Raw genomic sequence first — 26,024 nt, 5'->3', positions numbered from 1 at the left:
AGAGTCATATGCAAGCTTTTCATACAGAGTGTTTCGGCTGATCATTGCCTTAGCTCTAGGGAAAACAGAGTTGAAATTCTGCCACTTGTTAAGTATAGGTGGTCCCAGATTGGGGGACAACTAAACAGGGACATGCTTTAGAGGTAGACTTGGCCATGTTAGGTTAATGGTTGGACTTGATGATCTTAAAGATCTTTTCCTACAAAAATGATTCTATGATTCTTTGTTAAAACCTTCTCCAAGTTGTACTATACCTAACTGAGGGTTTTTTACCATTTCATAGTGTCCGCGCTGCTATCAAATCTATGTGCATAACTTCTCTCATCCAAGTAGGACCCAATGGGACAAGAATGTATGACTTTACTTAATTGTTTTTCTGTAACATTTATGTATAGCAATTTATTCTGTCTGCTCTTTGAATATTAAGTTCTCTGAGGGATAGGAGCTGGTTTAGTTAATAGTAATTGGAATTGTGGAGGAGCCTCATGTCAAAAAAGCATGCTTCTATCTGCCCCATGTCAGATATGCCTTAAAGGGAGGGTACTGAGAAAGTTGCAAGAAACTGAAAATGGTATTTTAGATAGGAATAGCTTGTTCAGCCTTAAGTATAGCATAACTGCGGCTGCACTCTGTAATTACAATGTCACTCGAGAATTGCTTAACAATTTTGATGCTTTAAACTATGACAGACTAATTCTGAGAAATGTTATTTTAGTTCTGTGGCACTTGCAGCAGTGCACAGCTGCTTGAAATTTCTGAATGTACACTGCTTTCTGGTTAGAAATTGGAGACAAAAAGGAATGTCTGAAATGAATTGTCAAGCTTCCTTTAAGGGAGATGATTCAGATCTAACCTTCCACAGTGGGTGGTATCACTGGGGATGAATGAAGAATTCTGCAATGCCATTTCACCAGCAGGAAAACACATTGTATTTAAGATAAAAATGCTTTTTGAAAGCTCCTGGCAGACCCAAGGTGACAAGGTAGTTCCTAGGCATTAGGTCTCTATCGGGACAGGAGACGGCAGAACAACCTGGGACAATATATTTAAGGAAAGCTAGGATGAAATGAAGGTAATACAGATGGAACTGGTCCCTAAGGGTTTTTTACTTGGAAATCTTGTAAATGTCACATTTTAGCTTTTGCAAACTTTACTTAAAATAAGATTTCTCGTGCTGCAGTGTGTGTAAGTGTCAGGATGCGTTTGTGAAGCTGTATACCTGTCAGTCAGACCGGATCACTGAGATCTGACAGTTACTGCCTCGTGTCTGTACATTCATAAACTTTTCATAAGTCTTTTCATCAAAGATGGAGCAGCTTGCTAGTGAAGTTAATAGTCTGGCATTTTTTTTCCTCCCCTTATTCTTTAAACTACCCATTCTAGGTTGAGTCCTTCTTGCATCTATGTTTGACGAAAACCTACTGTGGAACATAACTGGGTCTGGTAGTGTGAATTGTGTATGTAATGCTGTTCTTCAGCTTTGTTCGATTGTACTTCACCAATAGTTAAAGTAAATACCCCATAATCTTTGAAGTGTGTGGCACTTTTTCAAATCAAATCCTTTTCATTTTCTTAGTTTTGTTTCCTTTTTCTTGAGTCTTGAGGGACATATTTAAAGCCAGACTAGATTTTCTGATAGACTTGTCTTTCGTTGATGTACCTCCATAGGTTTCACAGACTTTCTCCTGGTGTACATCAGCACATCTGAAATCAGAAGCAGCTTGTGTTAAACCTCCAGTACATCTGTCAGGCATTTTGAGTTGTGGTAGTTTACGAATATGTATAAAGTTCGTAGTTTACAAATACATACAGAGTTGGTAGTTTACCAGTACATTCATAGTTACACATGGGGACATGCACTGTCTTTTTCTGAAGAAAACCTGTGTATCAGACGTTTTCACTTTCTTAATAATGTCCTCTGAATTGAGGAACTTCAGGCACTGTACATCTGCGGTTAAACAAAGAACAATCCAGTTGGAGGACATAATTCAAAGTAAGCAAACATTTTCCTGAAATGCCACGCTAGTTGAGCTGTGGATACTGAAATGGCTGGAAGTCAGATGCAGTCACATGCAACAATTATTGCAAGATAAAAACCCTTTGAAAAAGTAGATAGTATAGATTTCTTTTTTGAAGCTTAGTGGTCTGGGATTTTGTAGAATACATTAAAATGACAAACTGTATATCCTGGGAGTCTCTGTGCAGGTCTTGTCAAATAGCAGATAATTACCAAATGGTTGCTCAAGTGAAGTTTTCTTAGAAAATATTTTATTTAGCAATATATTTCTTGATTTTCTTCTATGAAATAATTGATTTTACATAATTTTCAAGATGTGACTTGGATACCACATTAGCTACTTGCTCAAAAAAAAAAAAAGCCTATGTCTTTTGGGGGGTTTGATTCATTAGAGTCTTCCCTCCCCTAGAGTTCTCATAAAGCACTAATAACAAACATTTTACCACATACGGCTTCAGTTACTTTAGTTAAAATAGAGATAGTAGCAAGTGCGAATTATATTACACGCATACATTTACTGTTGCTCTTAATGTCAAGGGACTTATTCTGAAACATTTTTGGCCTTCACCTTCTAATTGTAGAACAGAACATTGTATAGTTTTGATGGAGATGGATTTAGACTATTTATTGACTGGGTGTTTTTCATGAAGCAAGGGGTGGTGAACAGAAAGAATGCATTGAAATTCAGTAATGTGCATAATTCTTCTACCATAATTTAACAAATGGAAAAGACTAAGACAAGCTGCCATCCATCACAATCATTTAACTGCTCTCCAGGGTGAGTTAAATTGTATTAAAAAACTTTTGGCTTAGCAGATTTGGAGAATTGTTTTGAGCAAGTTGCATCTTCTCTATCAGCTTACTGCTGTTCAGTGATTTACAGTTTTGACATTTCTTACAAAATATTTAATTTGAACTAGACATTTTTCAAAGCTGTTTTAAAAACAGACTTGCATAGATAAAGGATTATATGTGTCTAGCACATAATTAAGAGTGACCAAGCCTAAATGGGAACCAATACTACTGTAAATCTGAGTCGTCCTTTAGAGGTATCTGCTTATTCCCTGGATTAGATGGTGAGGGGTGAGGGCCTTAAGGGAACTGATATTCTAATTTAGGCAGTTGGGTCCAAAATCAAGGGGAGGTAAATCGCATAGCAGTCCTGAGACTCTTCAACCCTTAGGTTCAGCAGGAGCCTGTTTCTTTCTTGCCTTACTGAGATGAATGAACCATTGTATGTTGATTGTATGGCAGTTTACCCAAACTAAACTTTCTTCCCATTAATAAAAACCAAACTAAATAAAGAGGAAAATCCAGTTAACAGAGTAGTTTCCTTGTACTTCTCTACGTATGTGACAATTAGCTGTTTAATTGAATTCACACGTGTGTTAGGTGAGAAAAAGCTAACAATTTTTGTCTGAGTTCTTATACCATCAAGGAGACTGTCACAAGAAAGAAATTGCGGTGTGCTAACGCTGAATTCCATGCCTTGGCACGTGGTGATTTAGTTCTGGACCACGTCACAGGCTGTGAAGGAGACTGGCAAAGATGGGTACAAATGACTGGGAGGACGCAGTAGCAGGGATGCTGGTAGTGGCTCCACAGGGCGGCTGCACCAGCTGCTGGACAGCCCAGGTCTGCAGTTCATGGACTGAGGTGTTGCAGCACTCTGCACCTACAGAGTTAAATCTTCAGCCTCGGCTCATCTTAGCAGGGTGTGAAAGACAACAAGTTTATGGTCTGTCAGACTTTCTTCTTTAAACTGTTGGAATGTAGCTGCCATCAGACCGAGGGCATCAGCTCGGAGATTCTGGCTGAACTGTAGGGCCACATCCTTGGCCGCTGGTCAGTGTAACTGCGTGGATGTGATTCAGCAGTGTTGCTTTGCACTGAATGGCTTGGCTTGAAGAAGCTTAGGACCTGTCCCTTGAAATGCTAGATGGAACAAACTGTTGGGCAAAATACTCTCTCCCCCGAGGATTCCGCTGGGAGGTTGTGCTGAGCACAAAAATATTGTTTCTGAAATGTTACTGTTATGTTTTCAAATGAGTTCATAGTTTTGAATACAGTACTGTGGTTCCTCTTGTACCTAGGCACAATGTAGACATATTTCTCCAGGGTATTTTAGTTAAGGAAAGAAAAAAAAGAATAAAAGGAGGGGGGCAGAACCACAACTTGTGGATATTGAACTTCCAGTATTCTTTGATACACTCACATAAACCACATAAGATGAAACAGAACTATGTTAATTTGAGTTTAGTAGTAAAAAGTCATCACCACAAATCTGCATTGGTTTCAGTTTAGAGTCTTTGCTCTTTACTTTGTCATTTACTAACTACTGAATTAGCAGCAACATAAATATGTGTCTGTGAAATGCTCTTCTGCATTCTTCACAAGTTCTGTACTGCTTTCAAATAATCCAGAGAAATCCTGAAGATGTTTCCACATGGTAGAATTTTTATTGAGTGATCAGAACATTTTTTTTTAAATCTTGTATTGCATCACAGCACTTAAGGAGAGAAGAAATACAAGTGATATAAACTTAATAGTTTTAAAGCATTGTCTTATAAAATCATTCTTTAACTTTTTTTGCATCTAATTGTTCCTTCTTTTATTTTCTGTCATAAAGTCTGTTCTTTGCAGAAGAGCCTGAAAAGGATTTCATACCTAATCCAATCCTTTTCATCTTTCTTGGATTATTTCCTTTACTCTTTAATGCACCATCATTATGCTGAGGAAGTCACATCAATGCTGTCTGAGATGGGGGGTGGGAGGCGGGGGCAGCTAATTCCCCTTAAGTGTTGTCTCCAAAGTTCTCTCTACTGCTGCCCATGTTGCTTGATTCATTAGTCTTGATACTTTTTTGGAGGTACATCTCTGGTGCTTTCTTTTCTCTCATACATGCATACCATCTCCAAATATTTTCATATACTCCTAAAATCGGGTGCGTTTTTTTTCTTGCCTTTGCAGAAGGCCATTCTGTCTGTTTTCCTCTCCCCCTGTACCAGTAACTGCAGCATCTCCTAGTGTTCCTTTGTATAGCCTGTTTGGCATCCAAAGTCACGTTCTCTGCTGCGGTGCTATAATGAGCGTTTTTCATAGAACAGCCTTTCCTTTGACTTGCCTTCTTCACTAAAAGCTTCCTGCTGTTGGCTTTTGTGGATTATCACGTCTGTAATGTTGCTGTTGGCTGAGACTGCGTCTTTCCTCCCCCTTTTCTTCGCTTAAGCAGGGCTAGTTAGCTTTACCTACCTGCTACTTGAGGTCTTGTAGCTGTCTACAGGCCATCTTCCATGCCCCCTAGACAAGGGACTTCTTCCACATGCTGATCTTTGTTCAAAAACCATCTTCTAACCTGATGCTGAGTTTATGTGCAAGTAATTAGTCAACTGATTAGGATGAGGGGCAGTGAGAGGCAGCCTGAGATGATGCTAATTAGAGGCTTTTGGCAACGTAGTGAAAGATGAGCAAAGATGATTACAGAGAGATGGGCCTTAAAGGCAAGGATTTACAGTTTTTTAGTAAAGGATTTACAGTACAAAAGCTGTTGTTGATTTACCATCTGTGAGAACTGCTGCAGCCGTGTTAATTTGAGATGTTATCCTGAGACCCTTCACATGTAACTCGGTGTGATAGTGGTGCGCCCTTTTTAAAATAGTGAAGCCGTCTTTGTTGCTTCCGTATTCGTTTGTCTGTTTAGGGTGGAACTTCACAGGAACTATTGTTTGCTGTAGTGCAAAGACCTCAAGATTTTGTTCTTATCAGGTTTGGTGGATATCAAGTGGTTCCAAATGATGCTGAGGATATTGCCATGTGAGAACTAGTTCCCAGCAAAGAAAATGCCAGAGTTGGGGCATTACCATGTATAAACCATAATGTCAAAAACAAGTGAGCACATAAGGAGGCTCTAGTGCCTTTCCTTAGCAAGGAAGAATCTGATCAGAGGGCAGCTGAGTGAATGTGCAACATCCCCATTACCCTCATGTCCTGTATCTACCTGGCTGTGAGGTATGGTTGTAAGTATGACATTTCTTCTGTTTTAACATGCTTATCTTTGGACCTCCCCCAAAAAAAACCCAAACAAACAAAAGAAGATACCCCACAACAACAACAAAAACCACACCACCAAAAACCAAAGAAAAAACACAGAACACAGACCAAACACCAACCCACCCACCCCACCCCCCCTCCAAACAAAACAAAAAATAACCAAAAGAGTGATGTGATTGATATTCTAGAGGGAAGGGATGCCATCCAGAAGGACCTCAACGGGCTGGAGTAGTGGGCCTCTGTGAACCTCATGAAGTTCAACAAGGCCAAGTGCAAGGTCCTGAGCCTGGGTTGTGCCAATCAAGGATACAGGCTGGGCAGTGAATGGATTGAGGGTAGCCCTGCGGAGAAGGACTTGAGTCTGTTGGTGGATGAAAAACTGAGTATGATCCAGCAATGTGCGCTTGCAGCCCAGAAGGCCAGTCACATCATGGCCTGTATCCAAAGCAGCGTGGCCAGCAGGTCAGTGGAGGTGGTTCTCCCCCTCTCCTCCACTGTCACGAGACCCCAGCTGGAGTCCTGCCTCCAGCTCCGGGGCCCCCAGCGTAACAAGATCATGGACCAGTTGGAGCGAATCCAGAGGAGAGCCATGAAGATGATTAGAAGGCTGGAACACCTCTGAAATGGAGACAGACTGAGAGAGTTGGCATTGTTCAGCCTGGGGAAGAGAGGGCTTTGGGGAGCCTTATAGCAGCCTTCCAGTACTTTCCAGTACCTACAAGAAAGCTGGAGTGGGACTTTTTGGAAGGGCCTGTAGCAATAGGACAAGGGGTAATGGCTTTGAACTGAAAGAAGGTAGGTTTAAATTAGATATAATGAAGAAATTCTTCACCATGAGGGTAGTGAGACACTGGAACAGGCTGCCCAGAGAAGCTGTGGATGCCCCATCCCTGGGAGTGTTCAAGGCCAAGTTGGATGAGGCTTTGAGCAACCTGGTCTAGTGGAAAGTGTCCCTGCCCATGGCAGGGCGGTTGGAACGATGTGATTTTGAAGGTCCCTTCTCAACCCAAACCATTCTGTGATTCTGTGAAAGGTGTGATGAGTGGGAATGGATGAATGCCACTAGCTCTTTGGAACTGAAGAACATATCTACTGCTGAAAAGCAGTGGAGGAGGAAAATGACTTTAGTATTAGTATTGCACTTCCCTTAAATAAGTCTCCAGTATGCATGAATTCGAAACTAGGCTAAAATAGTTTCCTAAAAAATTGGAAGGTAAATATTCTAACCAACAATAAGAAAAATAAGAAATGCAAATTTTATGTCATTGTGGTTGCTTTTGTTTAATTCTTGGTTGCTGTCAGGCTTACCTGAGGTTAGGGAGAGACAAAAGAGAAAATAAAAACTGCCTAAGAACACGGAAAAATATGGCTGAATGTAATATATGTATAAAATGCAGGACACTTGTCTTGTAAATGAGGCAATTTTCTGCAGAAAGGAGGTCCATGGTTTTGTAGTACTCTCACAACTGTGGAGAAACAGAGGTGCATTTTGTCAACTATGGTTTAAATTTTAAATCTATAAAATAATCTTCTAAGGAATAGAAAATGTTAAAACCAGTGAAACTGGCCATTCATCTTGCAACTACTAGTCTCAATTTTAGAGAACAAAAGCTTCTTATTTTTTTTCTGCAGAAGGTTCTCGTGCACAGTATTTCCTGTCTCCATTACTATTTGTTTAGTCCTCTATTTACTTTTGAGCTCTGTTTCTGTAGCTCCATTGTTTGCAAATCAATGCCTTTCAAAATAAAATACCCTATTTCCCAGAACACCGCTAATCATTTCATGCCACAGGTGAGTTATACTGCAATTTTTTTTTCTCTTGTGAATAGAACAAAGTGTGTGAAAGGGCAGGGGGGGCAGGCAGTTCCTAAAAGCCTCAGTCCAGCTTAGTGGAGTTATATGAAAGGTCAGTGACTTGACTAACAGTGAGGATGTTTTCAGTTGTAAGTGATTGTTTTACATCACTAGGCTGGGTTTATGGCTATGCATGTGATTTTCATAAAACATTTTTGACTTGTAGGTTCTATATGAAAGTGTCTTTATTATTGGTTTTATGTTTAATGTTTTTTCTTTAGAGAAGATGGTCTTAATAAAGAATTTCTCTGCTTCACAATTTAGAACTCTTTGTAGGTTAGGAATTGCCCAGTACTGTTCTTACTAGTGCTTGTAGCAATTTACTTACTAGCATCATAAAACCAGACAAGTATGTTGGTGTGCTTGTTTATCATGAGAATAAGACATTTCTTTCCAACAATTCAACAGTGCTTCTGCTTCCAGAAGTATTGTGGATTTGGAAAGTGGTAGAGGAAGATATAGTCAAATTTATATACAGAATGTTACTAATTGCAATAATAGAATTGTTTGGTTTATCCTTATTAAGAAGGGAGGAAAAGTAAAATAGATTATAAAAATGAAAAGGAAGTGTGGGAAAGAAGAGAAGGAGAAATGGATAGTTGTGTCCATTAAAAAAAGTTAGGAATTCTTTAAAATTGGTAAGACAAAGCATTAAAAGGGTTAATGGGATGGCCAAGTAATCATAATTCTGTCAAGCAGACATTAATCCAGTGCAAAATAATAGGCTGCCTGGGAGTCAGCTGTGTTACATACCTTTAATTCTTCGTTAATTAATTTCAATCAACACAAGGTTATGGGAAATAGATCTTTTCTCAAGGGAAGGTGATGTTTTGAGAGAACAAGTTTGACTTTTCAAAGAAATGTGACATTTAATGTTTGTAAAATGCTTGATTTGGTGCCATATGACATGTTGATTTAGAAACTGAAATGATATAAAATCATCAGCATACATCAAGTGTGTTTTTTTAAAAAAATGGCTAATAGGTCTCAATAACATAATTATAGTCAGTAATCAATGTGGAGTGTGTGGAGGCCCTCTGAGGATTAATTTCAGATCTGACAGTGTTTAACCTTTTTATTAGTGATGAGGAAGAAATGTAGAGTCATTACTGATAAAAGCCTGCAGATGACAACAGGGCCAGTGCCGTGGCAAGTAATGATCAGAGGAGAACTAAGAGATCTTGAAAGCTGGAGTGCAAGAAAGTACTGTATGTTTTGTCACAGAAACTGAGACATGCCTCCAGCCTAAAGAAACGCTATCAAGGAAATGGTGATTGAAAAAGACTTGGAAGCCATGCTTTTTGATGTCTGATTAGAAGTATTTGAAACAGGAGGAATACTTGGCACTATTATAATGCCATTGGAATACTTTATCTAGGTCATGCAGCATCATAACTCATGAAGGACAACAAACTCAAGGGAGCTCAGAAGAAGTGTGTTGAACCATTGTCTAGAAACGCACCTATGAAATTCCTTAAATCTGCCACTAGAATCTCTTCAATAAATCAAATTTACAGTATTTTATCTGGTTTTGCAAGCATGCTGTAGAGAACTGCTGTTAATAACTGAGGCAACCAACAGAGTAGCAGGCCAATAGTAAAACAAGCCTGAATGACTAAAAAAATTGAGGCTGAGAATTAGGTGAATTCATTTTTAGAAAAAACTTCAGGGTTGGAGTGGACATTGCTTTGGTACCTGTGGTCCTGGTGGGCTGTGCCCATGAGTTCTGGAAGGGAGTTGGCTGATGTCATTGCAAAGCCGTTTTTCACAACCTTTGAAAGATCATGGCAATTGGGAGAGATGCCTGAGAACTGGAGGTAAGCAAATGTCACTCCTGTCTTCAAAAAGGGCAACAAAAAGGATCCAGGAAAATGACAGGCAGTTCAGCCTCACCTCAGATTCCTGGGAAGGTGATGGAGCAACTAACTCTGGAAGCCATTGCCAGGCACATGAAGGACAAGAAGGTCATCAGGAGCAGCCAGCATGAATTCACCAAGAGGACATGACCAAGTTAATAACCTGCTACGATGAAATGTCTGGCTTAGTAGATGTAGGGAGAGCACTGGATATTGTTTACCTTGACTAGAGTAACGCTTTTGACATAAGATCCCGTAAGATCCTCACAGAGAAGCTGATTATTCTGTCCAAATGCCTCTTTCAGACAGGAAAACAAATAAGAAGAGGACACAATAGCTATAGATGCATGATCTTGAAGTTAATACCAGGAGACAATTGTAGGGGAGCTACTTCATGGGAGCAGTGCTTCGAAGGGCTGTAAACAGTGAGGAACATCTGCTGAAGTGAGAAAGATTCAGTGAATCATCAGGATCTGTACAGCAGCAATAGGGAAGGAGAGAGAGAAAAAAGCACTGTGTGGAGGAAGTTTAAAAAATGAACAAAAAATGACTGTACCTCCAAGTCCTAAAAATGTTAAAGATTGTGGGAAAAAATAATGCAAAACACACTGTGTTAAACTCTTCTTCTAGTATGTTTTTAGCTTGAACAAATGCTACTTAGCTTTTCCAGGTTGTTTAGTTGTGGGCTATCACCCTTGGCTCCAAAAGGAGCAGAGGAACTTCAAGGTGTGAATTGGTCAGGCTGGTTGAGGGTAGGATGGAGGATTGCAGTCTGATTTGACACGACAGCAGGGGAAATACTGAATTCCACCCATGAACAGAGTTGAGAGCTAAGAGGTGAAATGGTGCTCAAACAGAGTATTAAAGAAGAGAGTGCAGTTAGTTCAGCAGCTGTGACATCTCTATGGTTTAAAATGTTTAAAGTTTGTGATTGCATATGTCACTAAAATATAAGATCTGGTTCAGGCAGGAATTAATTACTTAAGTCTCGAGGTGTGTGCTGTATGTTGGGTTAGGCTGGGTGATGACAAATTAATGTATGAATGTCTCATACCCACTTGAAATATCCCTGTATGTGGACTGCATTGACACTTGACACATGATTCTTAGCACCCACTGAGGTGTTTAGACCTATCAGCTACCTCAAAAATAGAGACCAAATATAACTTTTATTAAGATTTTTAAACATTTAAGATGCATTTACGTAAGAAGATTGCCCCAAAAGCTCAACTGTTTATTGTTTTCTTTGTAAGTAAAGGTAAACTAAGAAAGATACTTGAAAATACGTGTTGCAATATGTTGATATACACTGCATATAACAGGTTAGATGGTATTACTAAAATACTGTAATAAAAAGTGGGTACTTTCAAGTAATTAAGCCAAAAAATCTGAGCTACTCCAATCTGTCATCAATCAGTGATACTGTCCTAATCTATACCGTTTGGAGACATGACCATACATGTAGCTTTTATTAGATTATCCTACCCTGAAGTGAACTTCGGCAGCTGAGAGGGCAAGACCTTCCCAACTTAGTAACATACTGGGGTCCCAGGAATATCAGACCCTTTTCATGAAGGATTAGAGATGCTTATCCCAGTGTTATGACCTGGACAAAACATCCCTTTCACCAGGCACGGAGCAGGAATTAGTAGAAAGCAAAAAATAATCTGAATCGACATGGCGGTCTTTGGATTTGCTGGTACTCAAGTACTACAGTCACCTACGCAGAGACCTGAGATGGTTTCTACAAGGTTAGAAAGCGTGAAGCTCTGTGTGACCTCGATTTGTCTTTTTGTTGTGGTGCAACATGTAAGTGAGTTTACTACCAATTTAATCCTCTTATAGGCAAGAATCGGGAGTAATTAATTTATCTGGGTAGTGTAGTGATAGTGCCCTGTTCTGTTATGTGTGAGATTCACGAGTTCGCTCCTTGGGTCATATAAGCTCAGGCATGTCAGTGTTGCAGCAGTAGCATGTTTAATACTGTCAAATTTGGGTCTCTTTTATAGTTGATCAGACCTTGTGAAAATGTCAGAGCTTTCTAAAATGAATTATTTCTTCTTCTGGGAGGAGGTTATAGATGCGATGAATGAAATAAAGTGTAATTTATTGCAAGAGATAATGACTAAAAATGAGGAAAAAAAAAAAGCAGTAGCTAACAACATTTAAAAATAGAAAGTTATTTATACCTGTAGCAGAGTGAAAGCCTGTTGTGCTGACTGAATTTAACAAGCAGACCTGGGATTCAGCCTTAACGACTGGAGGCATTATTGATGTAGTGAACTAATCACCGGTGTGATGAAGTTGCCTGCTGGAGGTTTTTGACTCCTTCGTCACTGCGGCACCTCCTACGGGTTAATTCATTGAGCAGCACAGGTAAAACCTCCAGGTGAAGGTCCCGCTCTCTTCTCATGCAGACACGAAGAGTTGTGCTGACAGCAGTAACTAAATCGAGATGAATATTTTCCTGAATTATTGATCGAGTAGCTAGAGCTGTATCATACAACTAAATGGTCTGGGATGCATTTGTAGTAGTTGATAGTTGCTGCATGGGAAAACTCATACACAGTAACTTCAAAAAGCAAAACAAAATGAGTAACAGCGTTTCTCATCTAAAGGAAAGTCCCCAGATTAAATGAGGAAAAAAAGTACAGCAGAGAACCCGTAGATTTGAAAAAGGAAAAAAAAATGGTAGGGGAATTGTTTGATTAGCAGGCAGGGAAGGGGCTGCATGGGTTTCAATATCTGTTTGCATTTTTTTCTATTTATAAAATTACTTTATGGCATTTTTTCTCAAATGTCCTAGTACCCACATTAGAATTCAGAACATAAACAGCTCATTTAATTAGATGATAAACTATTTCACTTAAAATTTATACGGAAAAATACCATTTGCAAGATAGTCTAGTAACAAATGGAATGAATACCAATGTGTCTTGTATGTTTTTTTCATGTGCTCTATCCATTGATGAAGTAGAATATAAACTTCAATGTCATCTGTCCAAATCTAGACTTCTGATATATCAGGCAGAAGAAACATAAAATGAATCTTAACATTATTAGTTTTCTGAAAGTATTTTAAGGTTGTGTAATCTTTTATACAGAAATGCTTAGTGTTCTGTGTAGTGGTTTTTTGGTGGGGTTTTTTTGTGTGGGTTTTTTTTATATATTTGTATTGTGGTATAGCTGAAAAGCCTCTGAGACTGGCAAAGCTAAAGCTGCCTTTGTTCTTTACTTAAAGCTAGAAGTGTATTGTAAATAGTCTGGGTTTCTCATCCAAGCTTAATATGCTGTTATCTAACAGGATGCACTAAGTGTTCTCTAACAACTGCGGAACTCATCAAGCAAATGGAAAGATTAGCCCTGAAATCAAGCTTCAAACTTTTATTTTCTCACAATCACTAGGCAAGTAATGCACATTGGATTTATAATGATATTGAGATTGACTGCTTAAATCCTTTTAAAGTTCAAAGCTGGAAACAGATTGTGTGTATGACTTTCTAAGTAGGGGCTTGTGATAAATAAGTGAAATTGGGTTTGACTGAAATGGCCCATCAGTCCCATATGGGTTTAGCAGGAAGACTTCAGTCTCAAAAAGACAGGGGTTTGGAGAAGCATCAAGCATTGGTTTCACATCACCTGAGCTTGCTTTGTGAAGTCTGTCTTCTGGGAGACGTAAAGACAAGAGGCTCATTAAAAATGAGCAGCACCAGGGAGAACAATTGAGCTTCAAATACACTTGTGGTTTTTAGCTTGAAGAGTTTAAAGGTGAAGATACGTTTTAAAAGCTCAGCTGGCAGATGAGAAGAATGCTGTCAGGTTTCTCAATGCAATCCCTTTATATAGTGATAAATAGGATATTAGAGAAGATTTTGGCAACAGGGAAAACAAAACAAAAAACGTACTCAGCTTGGAATGTCCTGATAGTTGAATGAAATGATAGATAACCTCTCACATATCAAAATTGGATTTGATAAAACAGGTCATCTTCAGTCCTGCTACCTTATAACTTTAGAGGCACTATGAACTGTCTGTAAAAGTTGTGAAAGCTGGGAAAAAATGAGTCTTTGGGCTGTCTTTGAGGATGTTCTACACTGTCTTGGCAATCCAGCTGTGGTATCTTAAAGCCTGCTGTGGGCCCATCATCTTAGCTGACTTTTACGCATTCTAAGACTTCAAATGATTTTGCACTGTTGTGTTTATTGACCTTAGGAAAACATAATGATACTGATTTTTAAAATCAGAACTTCGCTTCCTGTTTCCTTCTTATTCTTACACAATTGGTGCTGTTAACAGATACAGTTATAGCAGTTATACTATAAAGTAATTTAAAATAGCACAGGTTTTGGGTATTCTATGACAGCATGAGGGTTGTTTGTCAATGTCTGTCCATTTGCCTAATGCGGTAAGGCAAGGAATGAACAAAGCGACTTTGACCTATGAAGTAACACTTTGGTTTATTCAGTCAGAGCAAATGTTCTTTAACTCAATCTCGGTTGTAAATTTATGTGATGTGTTGAAGCAACATAGTTTGTTCGTTTGTTTGTTTGTTTTTCTCATAGTCTCATAGCGTGAAATGCAGCTGAAAGCTGATTTGTTTTGGGAAAACTTGTGTGACTCCTGGCAGAATTGTAGACAAAAGAACACTGGTTGCGTACTGTGTTGCTTATTCTTGCCTTTGTTCACATCCATCCATTCATGCACATCCATTACAATGGGAGGAAAAAACTTTAGGGGTGGTTAATTGAATGGCAGAATTTCTAACTAAGAAGATGTCTTTTAGTAATTTTAAGAACAATACTGCTATTTTTCAAAATTAGTAAGAAGTACCTTTGTAAAAATCCAGGTACGCTGGGATCAGGAACTTAATGGCTTTGTGAGCTGGCTGGTGGCAGCGCTGGCTGTGGGGAAGGTGCTTTGACTGTCGGTTGTTGGGCTGCATGGGGCAGGTGCTGATCTCTTCTCTCTGGTGACCAACGACAGAACCCGAGGGAACGGCAGGAAGATGTGCCAAGGGAGGTTCAGGTTGGACAGTAGGAAAAGGTTCTTCACCCAGAGGGTGGTGGACACTGGAACAGGCTCCCCAGGGAGGTGTCACGGCCCCAAGCCTGACAGTGTTCAAGAAGAGACTGGACAATGCCCTCAGACACATGGTGTGAACTGTGGGGTTGTCATATGCAGGGACAGGAGTTGGACTCGATGATCCTTGTGGGTCCCTTCCAACTCAGGACATTCTATGATTCTACGTATTTCCCCAGGGACTTCGGATGGACGTAGCACAAAAATGTTTGTCCTCATGGCAAACTGAAAAATCTAATACAGTGTTTCCTGAATGGATGTTAGAGAAATGGTCTGGTGTGGTCCCATAATCACAGTCTTGATGAGTGTATGTTTCTTAGGTTACACTGTGTTTTAAATAAAGTGTCGTGGTGAGCAGACTCGTTGTGATGGATTTTGGCTGTGAGGCAGACATTTCAATCCCTTCCTCCCAGCTGAGGGAAAAAACAAAACAAAATATCCCCACCCTGGTTTCTTCTTCCTTCTGAACAGCGTTTTATTTCATCTCAAATTTTTCCAGTGTATGCATTTCTTTCTTGACTATCACCTGTGCAGTTTTGTAATGTTTCTCTCTTGTAAAGTTTCATATTGTTTCCCCAATGGCTTCCCTTGCTCTCCTCTCCCCACTCGTGGATAAATCTTCCTATGGCAGCTCCACTTTACTGTATTTTAATGATATCTGAAGATGCTGGGGTACTCAGCAGGTGAGGTGAAATGGAGTAAGCAGTTTTTAGGATAATCAATTATAAAGAAGTGGAATTAATATGAAGCCACTGAAAGGAGACAGCTGTCTTCTTCCCTTTTGTTGAAATTTTCCTGTCTTCAACAGATCAGCACAACTGCTTACATCCCTTGTAAATATGATATTGAAAGATTAATCACGAGTGATTCTTGAGCTTACCCTTTGGCAGGGCAGCAGTTTACCTAAGGAGACAATTACAGTTTAGGATTTTCCATCTCAGCTTTGGTAGCTCTGTAGAAGCAAATGAAACCACGGAAAAAAAAATCAAATGAGTAATTTCTTACTGTCTTTAGATGTTTTCTTTGTAATTCCAGCTGCGCATGCTTGGGCATGTTTTGGTCACAGCTCTCCTCAGTGAACTGAAAGGAGAAGTGAAGGTAAAATTGCAATAAAATCCAGGTGAGGAAAGGATGGAGCCATTCTACATAATAATTACATTAACAGAGGCAGCTTCTGTTACCCACACAAGAAATCACAAATAGATGCTGAGTGGAAAAGAAGTACCTACGGTATATACTTCGTCCCTCAGCTGACAGAACCGTGAAGTGCTGCAGATTACTGCTTCAAAGTCGCAACCGGCTAATGTATGGTCTGGGACATGGACTGAAAATTACCCTTTTCTTCCCTAGGAAAGCACACGGGAAAAATTGCGACATGTTGTGCTGTAGTTTTTCAAAAGAGATGTGTCATTTCAACTCCTTTAAGAGGTACTGCATGCTAATTTGTCAAAAGAAGGTATGCCCAATTGTTACCTTCTGTATACAGTACTGTATCCTGTACATCTGTTTCCCACCCTCCCAGCATGTCCTTACTAATCTCCATTTCAAGTAAATGGGGGAAAAATACCTCTCCCATATCTTTATTCTGTAGCATCTGTTTTCTTCGCCAACCAATATGACTGAATGCTTTTATACAATTAATAATGGAGTTTTGTGCACTCCTGGGTGGTAACTATAAAAATAAATTAAATGAATCCTATGATATAAACTATATGAAAGAGGTGTTCAGTTGCGTTTTTGTTTTTCTCAGGAGACTTATTCCACTGCTGGAATATCTCTTGAGTTTTTAATTCTGTTTTAAGTATTTGAAAAGAAGGTTCCGTTTATTAGTTGTTTGTAGGTCAAAGCTTTATGTCGAAACATTTCATACAGTTTATACAAGAGACTTCTGCATTTTGAAGCACAGTTTTGTCATGTGTTTGTGATAAGTAAGATAGAAAACGTGAGAAATCTGCCTTTTATTAATTCATATTTGGAGTGGTTTTGACTACAGTCCAGACTTTCGGCAGGTTGAGTCAGCTCCAAACTGGTGTGCCCAATGTGATCTTTTTAATAAGCTATATACCTCTGTAGCTTAAATACGTTAGAAATTAGACTCCTAGTTGTTTGTGAAAAGTCATTCCAAAGTACTTATCATATGGAGATTTTTTTTGTAAGGCTTTTTTAAATAAAATTATCATAACAACATTTATTACATTTATAAAGTGAATTATCTGATCTGGAACTCAATTTAAGCATTACATTAATAACTAAAAAGGTACAATGGTATGTATACAAAAAGAAATGAAAACTAAAAAGCCTTTAAAACAAAAAAACCCACACAAACCATGAAAACCCCTCAAATTTATCCATAGCAATTATGTATACAATGATTTTCTCTTTTAATACTAACTTATGTTGGACTGAAAGACCAGCCACTAGTTTTAATACCCTGCATGATATGCTTCCCTATTAATAAAGCATAAAATCCATATGACTTTTGCAAATATGCTTGTTTTAGTAATACTTTTCACAGTAGGGTTTCCTAAATACATTTCCATATAATCCTATACTTTCCTTATTGGATTGAACACTAAAATACTCATTTTGGTAGAGGTGTTCTAATTAACGACAGTTGCAGCATGGATATAATTTGTCTGTGTAAGCCTATGTGTGCATGTGCCCATATAATCCATGCCATACATTAAGAAAAGCTATCACTAATATTGCAAAATCAAACACCCTGGCATTAAGAAACGCCAGAAATAAGTTTGCTCACGGGATGTGCACCCTTTTTCCCATGAGCCTCATAAATATTCACTGACATATAAATGACACGAATGTATGGATATTATTTGCTTACATGAGATGGGTGATATTTATTTTATTGATAGGAGCCCTTATTCATTGACTTGTCTTTTATTGTTGGCGAGTGGTGTCTGTTCCTATGTCATGCTATCTAAAAGGAGTTTAAATGCCCATTTTGAGAAAAAACTGTTCCTTTTTTTCAGGACTTTCCACTAGAGTCTGGGAACCCAAATTTTGAATTATTCTCTGTTAGGCAAGTGTAATTTTTATAGAAAACATTTTATTTGCCTAAATGTGGGCGGGTTTCCAGAAGAAGTTATAATAGAACTGACGGATATGTCTTCCACAAAATGCAACTTTGCTACAATGTCCCATGTCACCAAAACTGAAACGTTTTTGGTGACATTTGTGTTGATTCAGTTTCTGTCAGGTAAGTGAAGGGAGAACAGAGAGAAAAATTGTAAATGTTTTATGAACATGCAGTGAGCTTTTGAAGTCTCATAAATAACAGCTTTAGATGTTTATCTGAAACAATATTTTTCTGTGTACTGTCATCACCTGCAATACTGATGGAATTTGGTCTGTGAGTTCGACACTCTAGCATTCTCATACCACCTTTTCCACATACCTTAGCACAATTTTGTATTTTTTTTCCTCCTGTTATTCTCCCTTACAGCCAGAATTAATACCTGGCCTTTCTTAGTTGCAAAATACATCATTTTACCTCATCATCTTCACTCTGGCTGATGAGATTTTTCCAGGTAATTCTCCCATCCTTTACCTTTTTCAAAACCGGTTCTGAGCACAGCTGCAATCAGAGAAGTTCTTTAACTGTAAATTCTGTTTCCTCTTGTTCTTCTCCCTCACCCCCGCGCATATGCAGACTTGACAAAATGTAGGTACTGTTTTAAATTAGATCAACTTTATGCAGCACATGGTTTTTCAGACTCCGTGACCAGTAATCTAGATTACAGTATTATTTTACAGATCTGAACACTTGCCTCTGGTATGAATCAAAAACTTGGTATATTTTGAGAGAAAATAAATGTTCCATTTTAAAACAGACTACCCACTGTTGAAAGCTCACTTGTAAAGCCTGGACAGGATTTTTGGTTTTTGGTGCATATATGTCACTGCAGATATGTGGCAGCTCTGCGTGCACTTTGGAGGCACACGGAGAAGAGTTTCTTTTGCCAGCTGTCTCTGAGCTAGGGAGTCTGGAAAGTCCTTTTAATATGCAATGCTGTAACACCTTTGAAAAGGCAGGTAGAGTCTTTTTTTTTCTTTTTCTTTTTTTTCCTCAGAATCTACACACAAAGCAGAATCCAGGCAGGCCGTTATGTCCAGTTTCTAATACATTCTTTAAACTGTCTGTTTATTTAGCTGTAGTTAGTTCACTTGATGCTTTATTGGCTCAACCACTTACCGATTTCACAAAGGTGAACAGTTTTGGATAAGACAACTTTTGTCGTCACCCTATCTTTAATAACAGTTATGCAGCAGACCAAACCTGTACAGGGTTAGAGACAGCATTTTGATTTTTTTTTATGTTGAAAACTGTCCATTGATTTCCACTTTTGCTTCCTCTGTTAGCCAGTTTATAATTGAGAATGGCTTTTTATTTTCCACTTCATGACTTCTTACCTGTCCACAAAGGAGTGGTTGTTTATTCTCTGATTTGATGACTTGTCGGCTTAGGGGCTCAGGATCCTGTTTTCCTAAAGCTGTGTTTCTCAGATCATTTTCTAATTGTCATGAGAGTATCTAGATATGATGATTGCGCTGAAATCTACAGTTCTAAAAATGTAAAAGGCAGCACAGGGGAGCAGGGTAATGCTGCCTCATCGTCCTGAGCAGTAACCCTTGGGGATGAAAGCTGACTCATTCACAGTCTAGTCAAGCTTAACAATTGCAGTTTGTCACAGTTTGCAGCTATTTTGCTTTTCATTTGCCTTGGTATGTTGCCCAGGCGATGCGCTTGGTCCATTGCTGCTGGATGCAAGGATGTTCATGAGGACAGGAGGGAATGCAGCTGGCTGAGGAATGCTGTATTCTTGGTTTGGGCACAGGCTTTTTTTTTTTTTTTTTTTTTTTTCCTCCCACCACCCCAAAAGAAAAGATCCATTGCCCAATAGGAAATTAATGTTTCATTGCATTATCAGAGCCCCCTGATACCAGATGTGATCTAGACACCCAGCTTTTGGATCAGACCCTTTATTTCTCTTTCAAAGAATAGCTATGTTGTACTTGGAGTTAATTGACATAAACACGTTTCCAGTAAGAAACTGAAAATACAGAGACAACAAAGTTTAGAATACTTTTTAAATGAGATAAAGAATACTACTAATGAAGTGTGGGATTTGGTATACTCATCTTCTGGGTTCATGTGTTCTGCGACAGAATTCATGATACTATGGCAGACCAGAAACCATAAGGTTTTGCTGTAAGAAAAAAAAAAAAAAGCCCTTGTATAAGTTCTAGTATGCACATATGTTCTCTGCCAATGCTAACGTTGCTGCTCATAAGCATTACAAGTTTTAGCACTTGTACATTTGGCAGCAAATTTTTGTTAGAAGGTACATATTGATCTGAGATCTTTGCAGTATGTAAGACGAACAAAAACAAAGCAGCGTCCAGTGTAAATTGAACTTTTTTTCTGTGTTAGTTTTTGTCACTTAATCGATTTTTGTCTTCTATTATTGTACTTTTTGGTGTGATATTATTTGATAATACTTCATGACAGATCTTGTCATTAGTCTGTAACACACAGAATACTTTGAATAAGGAATTAGGAAAAATAAAGGGTATTCTTTTAGCCGTTTACTTTAATTGGTTGCTTTCATATTAAATTGTATTCCTCATTTAAGCTCATAAATTTTTCAAGATCTAAAGCAATTTAACCAAATAAAAATAGAAACTTGCAAAAAGGACTGCATGTGGACAATGACATAGTTATATTGAGCTGGATTCATAATGGTTAAAAGGATAATTGCAGTTGAAAGAACCATAGGCTGTAATAGACTATGTTGCATCTTGTGCATTTTTCAATTCAAATCGTTTTAGGAATCCAAAAATATCTGTAAAATGCAGCGTAAGCCCAAGAATCTTAATGGGGTATGAATCTCCTGTTTTACTTATAAATATTTAAGTCAGCACAGAATACCAAAAAATACAGATTGGCTATCTGAACTGTAATGCCAGTATAACAGGCAGGGAATTTGCTTTGCCTGATTAAACTATATAGCAGACAATATGTATTTTTATTATTATTATTATAAATTCTAATAGCAAAAATGGTCAGAATTTCTCAAATGTGCTAGATGATTACAAACAACTGCCTAACTTGGCAGTGGCTCATGCTGCTTCAAAACTGTGCAATGATGAGAGACATTTAAGACCACGGGTAATTTTTCAGATTTTACTAACCCTTGTTGATACCATATGTAGATGACCTTTTATGAAGTGGAAACCTTGTAAATTAAGAGCATTATGACTAGAAAATAGGCAAAGCACTGCAGGAGGAGGCAGGAGGGCTCGAGCAGATGCAAATATGGGGTTTTGTCAAATGTCAAGACCCGTTTCTAAAGAGCTTCATCTTATTTGTAATACAGTCAGATACGAGGGTCAGAATTTGGGTAGCAGGCATAAGCCATTAGGACTGTCAATTTGCAGTAATTCTTACTTGGTTAATTTCGCTAAGTTTTTATCTTTCTAGGTATTTATTTATTTTGTTGTTCCAGTAAAATTTTCTTTATAAACTCACCTGTACTTCCAACACCTATATATGCTATGCATGCTATTTTAACCTACAGAAGACTTTCCAAAAAGTCATGGCTGTGCAGAGCCTTCATTATTATTTATCTTATCCTTAGTGGCTGGCTGGAGAAAGAAACATGGCTTGGCATCTGGGCTATTAGACATCATATGTGTGCTGTTCAATTCTCTGGATAGGTGGCCGTACAGTTTGATAACTCATAGTAACACTTGCTGCAGTTTGGTTATTAGTTGTGTGTGGAAGTGACTTAGGAATGGAAGGAGTTCAAAAGTTCCTTATAAACTTTTCCTATAGCAGATGTGGAGATCTGATACTCATTTCAAGGAAGCTCTAAGTTAGTAAATTCACAAAGATTTGAAGGTTGTAAATAGCAAAGACAAAAGGAAAAAACAAAACAAAACGAAAACAAAAAAACCAAACCAAAAGAAAAAAACAAAACCAAAGAAATCCAGACGAAGTGATTTAGTTGTAGACTCACACGAGAAATGAAGAAAAACAAGCAGTGAGAAACGGTCCTGTGCTGACAGACAAATGGTCTAGACAAGTAGAACTGTCGTTCTATTTATCCATGTTTTTGACATCTTCCTAACCAGTGAGAAGGGGAGAGAAGCCTTTACTAACCATCTGGAATCACAAACCCTTCCTTTTTTTCCAGTATTGGGCACTTCCCAGTGCTTGGCTGTGCTTCTGAGTTTGAGCAAGAAAACACCTTAAACTCTTCTGTAACCTTCTTATCACTAGAGAGATGTATGATGTAACAAATGTATGGAGTAGCTCCCATACCTCATTAGTCCTGTGTTTGAATTATAAACCCTGATTTATGCCAGGTTTTATTTGGGTGTGTATTTTTTGCCAAGCATGACTACATCGCACACTTCATAACTTGATATTTAAACTCATATCCTAGTATCATTAGCAGTACCTTTGCGAGGAAACTACCTTTTGCTGCACTTGGTGTGTGTGCGTTTTGGTTTGTGTGTGGTTTTTTATTTTTTTTAATAAAAAAGTACGAATAGGACTGCGGAAGTTAATGTAATGTTTTGCTTTTGTGTCTGAAACTTAGCTTGTGGCGTATTTTATGAAGTTTGAAGTAACATTTATGCAAGTACTAGAACAAATGTGTAAATGGCTGCCTATTTTTCTAAGCCTTCCCACTGGAAATGTTGCAGATGTTACTTCATATACAGATGTCTTGTATTTCTGAATGTGTTTAACTTTAGGAGAGAGAGAATTTATATCTGTTGTTATCATTGAGGTGAAGTATTAGAGTTTGGAGTTGCAAGTTCTTTAATGGGTTTTCTGTTCCCAGTGGATTGTTTAATTTAATCTTGTGCACTTAAAATTGTACAGAAAGATGCAGTGTCCAGGGATGCCAATTTCCCTGATGTACCTAGAGCTAACAAAGACTGCTTATAGAAAAATATTTTAGAACAGAGAACAGTATAAGATGACCTGTATCCATGGGCAGGGAAAATAAGATATGTCTATAAAGACAAATGGTACTGTAGGAGAACAAAAAATGAAATTATTTGGTGATTGCCTATAAAATGATTTTATTTTGAAGATTATATTCTTGTGAAGTGCTTGTCATGAATCTCAGGTGTAAACTGGGACCTAGCTATTGGGAAGGCTGGTCTTCAGTTATGTGTAGCTTGTCAGGTATAATGGAGTTTTGTCTTGTAGTATTCTGCTTTTTTATAAGGTGTTCTATAATGCCATTTATTACGTTCTAGGAAAATTTAGATTTTTAAAGTCCTCTTTTAAAGCTAGATTTTATCTGTTTCCTATTTTAATACAGCTTGGCAAGGCTAAGCCTGCTGTGCCTATGGACAGATAGCAAAGGTGATGAATAGCCCTGAAGTTTAGTTTTGTTTGAACAGCTGCAGAATTTACTTTAATGCAGACTGAAATATCCGTGACTAGGGTTATATTTGTTTTCTCAAATAGGAAAGATGTCATTCTTCAGTGGAGTGAAACATCAAAGAAAACAGAATTTTGTTACCCTGTGCTAGACTTTTGTTAGGGAAAAAAAAAAAGCTGGAAAAGTTTCCTCTGTACGAAAGGGAAGAAGCAAAGCTTTTCCATTTTCTTGTGGATAGTGTCAGATTCTTTTCTTCTAAATTTGTGATGTGAGATTTTTCCCTGCCCCAGCTTGGAATAGTGTGAGCTCTTATAACTTGTTATTATTTTCTGAATTACTTAGAAGAGAATGGAAAAAAAGAGAGGAAATAATACTGTTTTCTTTCAGAGAGTTTGAGGCTGCGTGTGGGTTGGCTTTTTGAGATGGATGTGCTGTGTTGTACCAGAGGTGCTGACCCCACAGAGGCCCGGGCTGGTACCCATTTGCAGTGCCGCTCACCTGGGAGCATCTCGGCCTTCCCTTCCCTGGAAACCAAGATACAGGAATGGGAGCTGGTGTTCCCACACTCACAGTTTTCTTCTAAAATGTCTGTTCTCAAGCATGGAATAATTCGTTTTTGCTGAAGATTGCTAATCATTCAATCTTCTGATGTTCTGAGTTTCACTGCTTTTTATTTTGCTGTTTTGTTTTTGATACCTGAAAATTGTGTCATAGGGGAATGTTTGTCTGCAGTTCTAAATCTGCTCTTTTACCCTTGGGATTTTGTTTCCATGACAAGAAGGTTTCATGCCCTCTCAGAAAGTGGTGATTTTTGTATATCTATAAAAAATAATTTGTATTAAAACACATTCAAAAATTATGCAGCCTGCATTGAATAATGTTGAAATTGTTAGGTTAGAGATTCATAATCTTTTAACTGCATGCCTTGTTTAATTTTTATCTTTGTGTTTATTTTACAGGATGCTGTACTTTTGATGAACCTCTTAGTTCCTGTGGCTACAGTCAGTCAGATGATGATGATCTTAATTGGGATCAAGTGAACGCACCAATAAAGCCCTCCTCGAGTCAAGGGATGCCATCTGGTTGGTCTCTTATTTTGCTTTTTTTTTGCTTTGACATTAGCTTATGTGTTTCTTCAGCGTTTCTTGACAGCACTATTGTTAGAATGCTACTTCACCTAAATCTGCTAATTGCCATACTCAGATCTTCCAAGTGATGTTTGTAGAGGGATATGTTGCAAACCAAAGGTTTGCTTTTGTGGTGTGGGGAACATAAAGGTTAGAAAGTAGAAATAGAAACTTGGTGTCACCAGGGAAGGCAGAAAGAAAACAGAATGGTGGTGTGAAAATGAATATGAAATAGTACTAAAAACAGGCAGACAGGACTACACAGGAAGACTCAAAGGAAGATGGAATAGTAAGAGATAAAACAAAGATGGCCTCAGGCATTTTCATTGAAAGAGGTATTAATCAAATTCTGTTCTGAAAAGAACTGAAGAGTTAAAAAGAGGTGAGAGAAAAAAGAAGAGGTATCCCAAAACAAAGGGCCTAAATGATATTACGCTTATATTTAATGTACTCTGTGCACTGCGTGCAGGTGGATCTAATTCCATAGCAACAACGCTTGCGTTCTATTGAACTATAAACTTTCTCTGGTAATGCAGTCATTCCTTTACCACTTCACCCACACAAGTATGTAAAATCTGATCATTGGTTTTAAAATACTTACTAGCCTAAAATTTATCAAGTATTCTTTTTTCATGGTTTTATCTAGGCATGTTAAGGGTTCCCTTGGTGTACTGATCTCCATCTCCGGGGGAATCATTTCCTGCAGCCCTGGCTTTAAAAGACAGAGATCTTGGTGACTGTTGACACCTAAAAGTGGCCAAACCAAAAATCCAACTTTATAAAATCACTTTGTAAAATCGTCACAGGATGACTTCTGCATTAGGCTCATAATTTAGTATAACTATGTCCAGAATGCTTAAAAACATTGCAGATGGATGTGCATGTGTTTCACATCCATTTCAATTTAGTTTTTTAAAGCACCCGTATTGTACTTTTGCGTTTGCATAAAATCCCTTTAATAGTTGTTCTTCCCAACTTCAAGATGAATGTTCAGTTTGCCTGAGTCCTGGCACTTGGATTGTCTCATGCTGGATTGAGTTCATCGTCCCAGATAAAGGAGGTTCTTGCTGATTCCTTTTCATGCTGGCTCTTGTCCAGTGGTCTTGGCACAGACTGCTAGAAATTTTCTGGACTGTTTCATTAGTGCTTAATACTGTTTCTCAAGTTGGAGCTAAAACACATAGTTTATCAGTCATCTTGGCTCGCAGTACAAGTTATACATTCTTTTTCTCAATCATGCCACTGGAAATTATCTTTCTATTCCAAATTTCATTCAGTACTCTCCCCACTTGGATTTTGTGGAAGCGATTGTCAGTATATGTTGTTCATTCTTCTTGGTGGATAGAATAAGTCCTAATCTATGTTCTTTTCTGTGATGACCATAGACTTGAAGATTTATTTGGTTTGGTTTTGTTTTCCCAGAGCCAAGGGTCCAGACAAAGTATGGATTGGTATTTTTATGGAGGGAAAATGATATCTGTGTAGTTTTATTTATCAGATGTCATACGACTTGTTTCTTATTTGTCTTCCTGCCTTTCTATCAGAAGACTAAAATAATGTTCTGATGATCAAGTAAAAATATATTAAATTTTGAAATAAACTGTATTTGGGAGTTTTG

At 38.2% G+C, this 26,024-nt stretch overlaps 1 protein-coding gene across 7 annotated transcripts in view; it reads left to right on the top strand.

Moving 5' to 3' along the window:
- The window catches only part of PTPRM (protein tyrosine phosphatase receptor type M), a 472,021-nt gene that overhangs the window by 85,182 nt on the left and 360,815 nt on the right, over positions 1 to 26,024 (top strand). For all 7 annotated transcript variants that reach the window (XM_065629988.1, XM_065629983.1, XM_065629982.1 and 4 more), the window contains exon 2: positions 24,239 to 24,361. In XM_065629988.1, the coding sequence (XP_065486060.1) occupies positions 24,239 to 24,361 (123 nt within the window). The remainder of the gene's footprint in view (positions 1 to 24,238; positions 24,362 to 26,024) is intronic.

The sequence above is a fragment of the Caloenas nicobarica genome, chromosome 2 (genome assembly GCF_036013445.1).
Source record: "Caloenas nicobarica isolate bCalNic1 chromosome 2, bCalNic1.hap1, whole genome shotgun sequence".
Lineage (NCBI taxonomy): Eukaryota > Metazoa > Chordata > Aves > Columbiformes > Columbidae > Caloenas > Caloenas nicobarica.
This window is presented reverse-complemented; position numbering and strand designations above follow the sequence as displayed.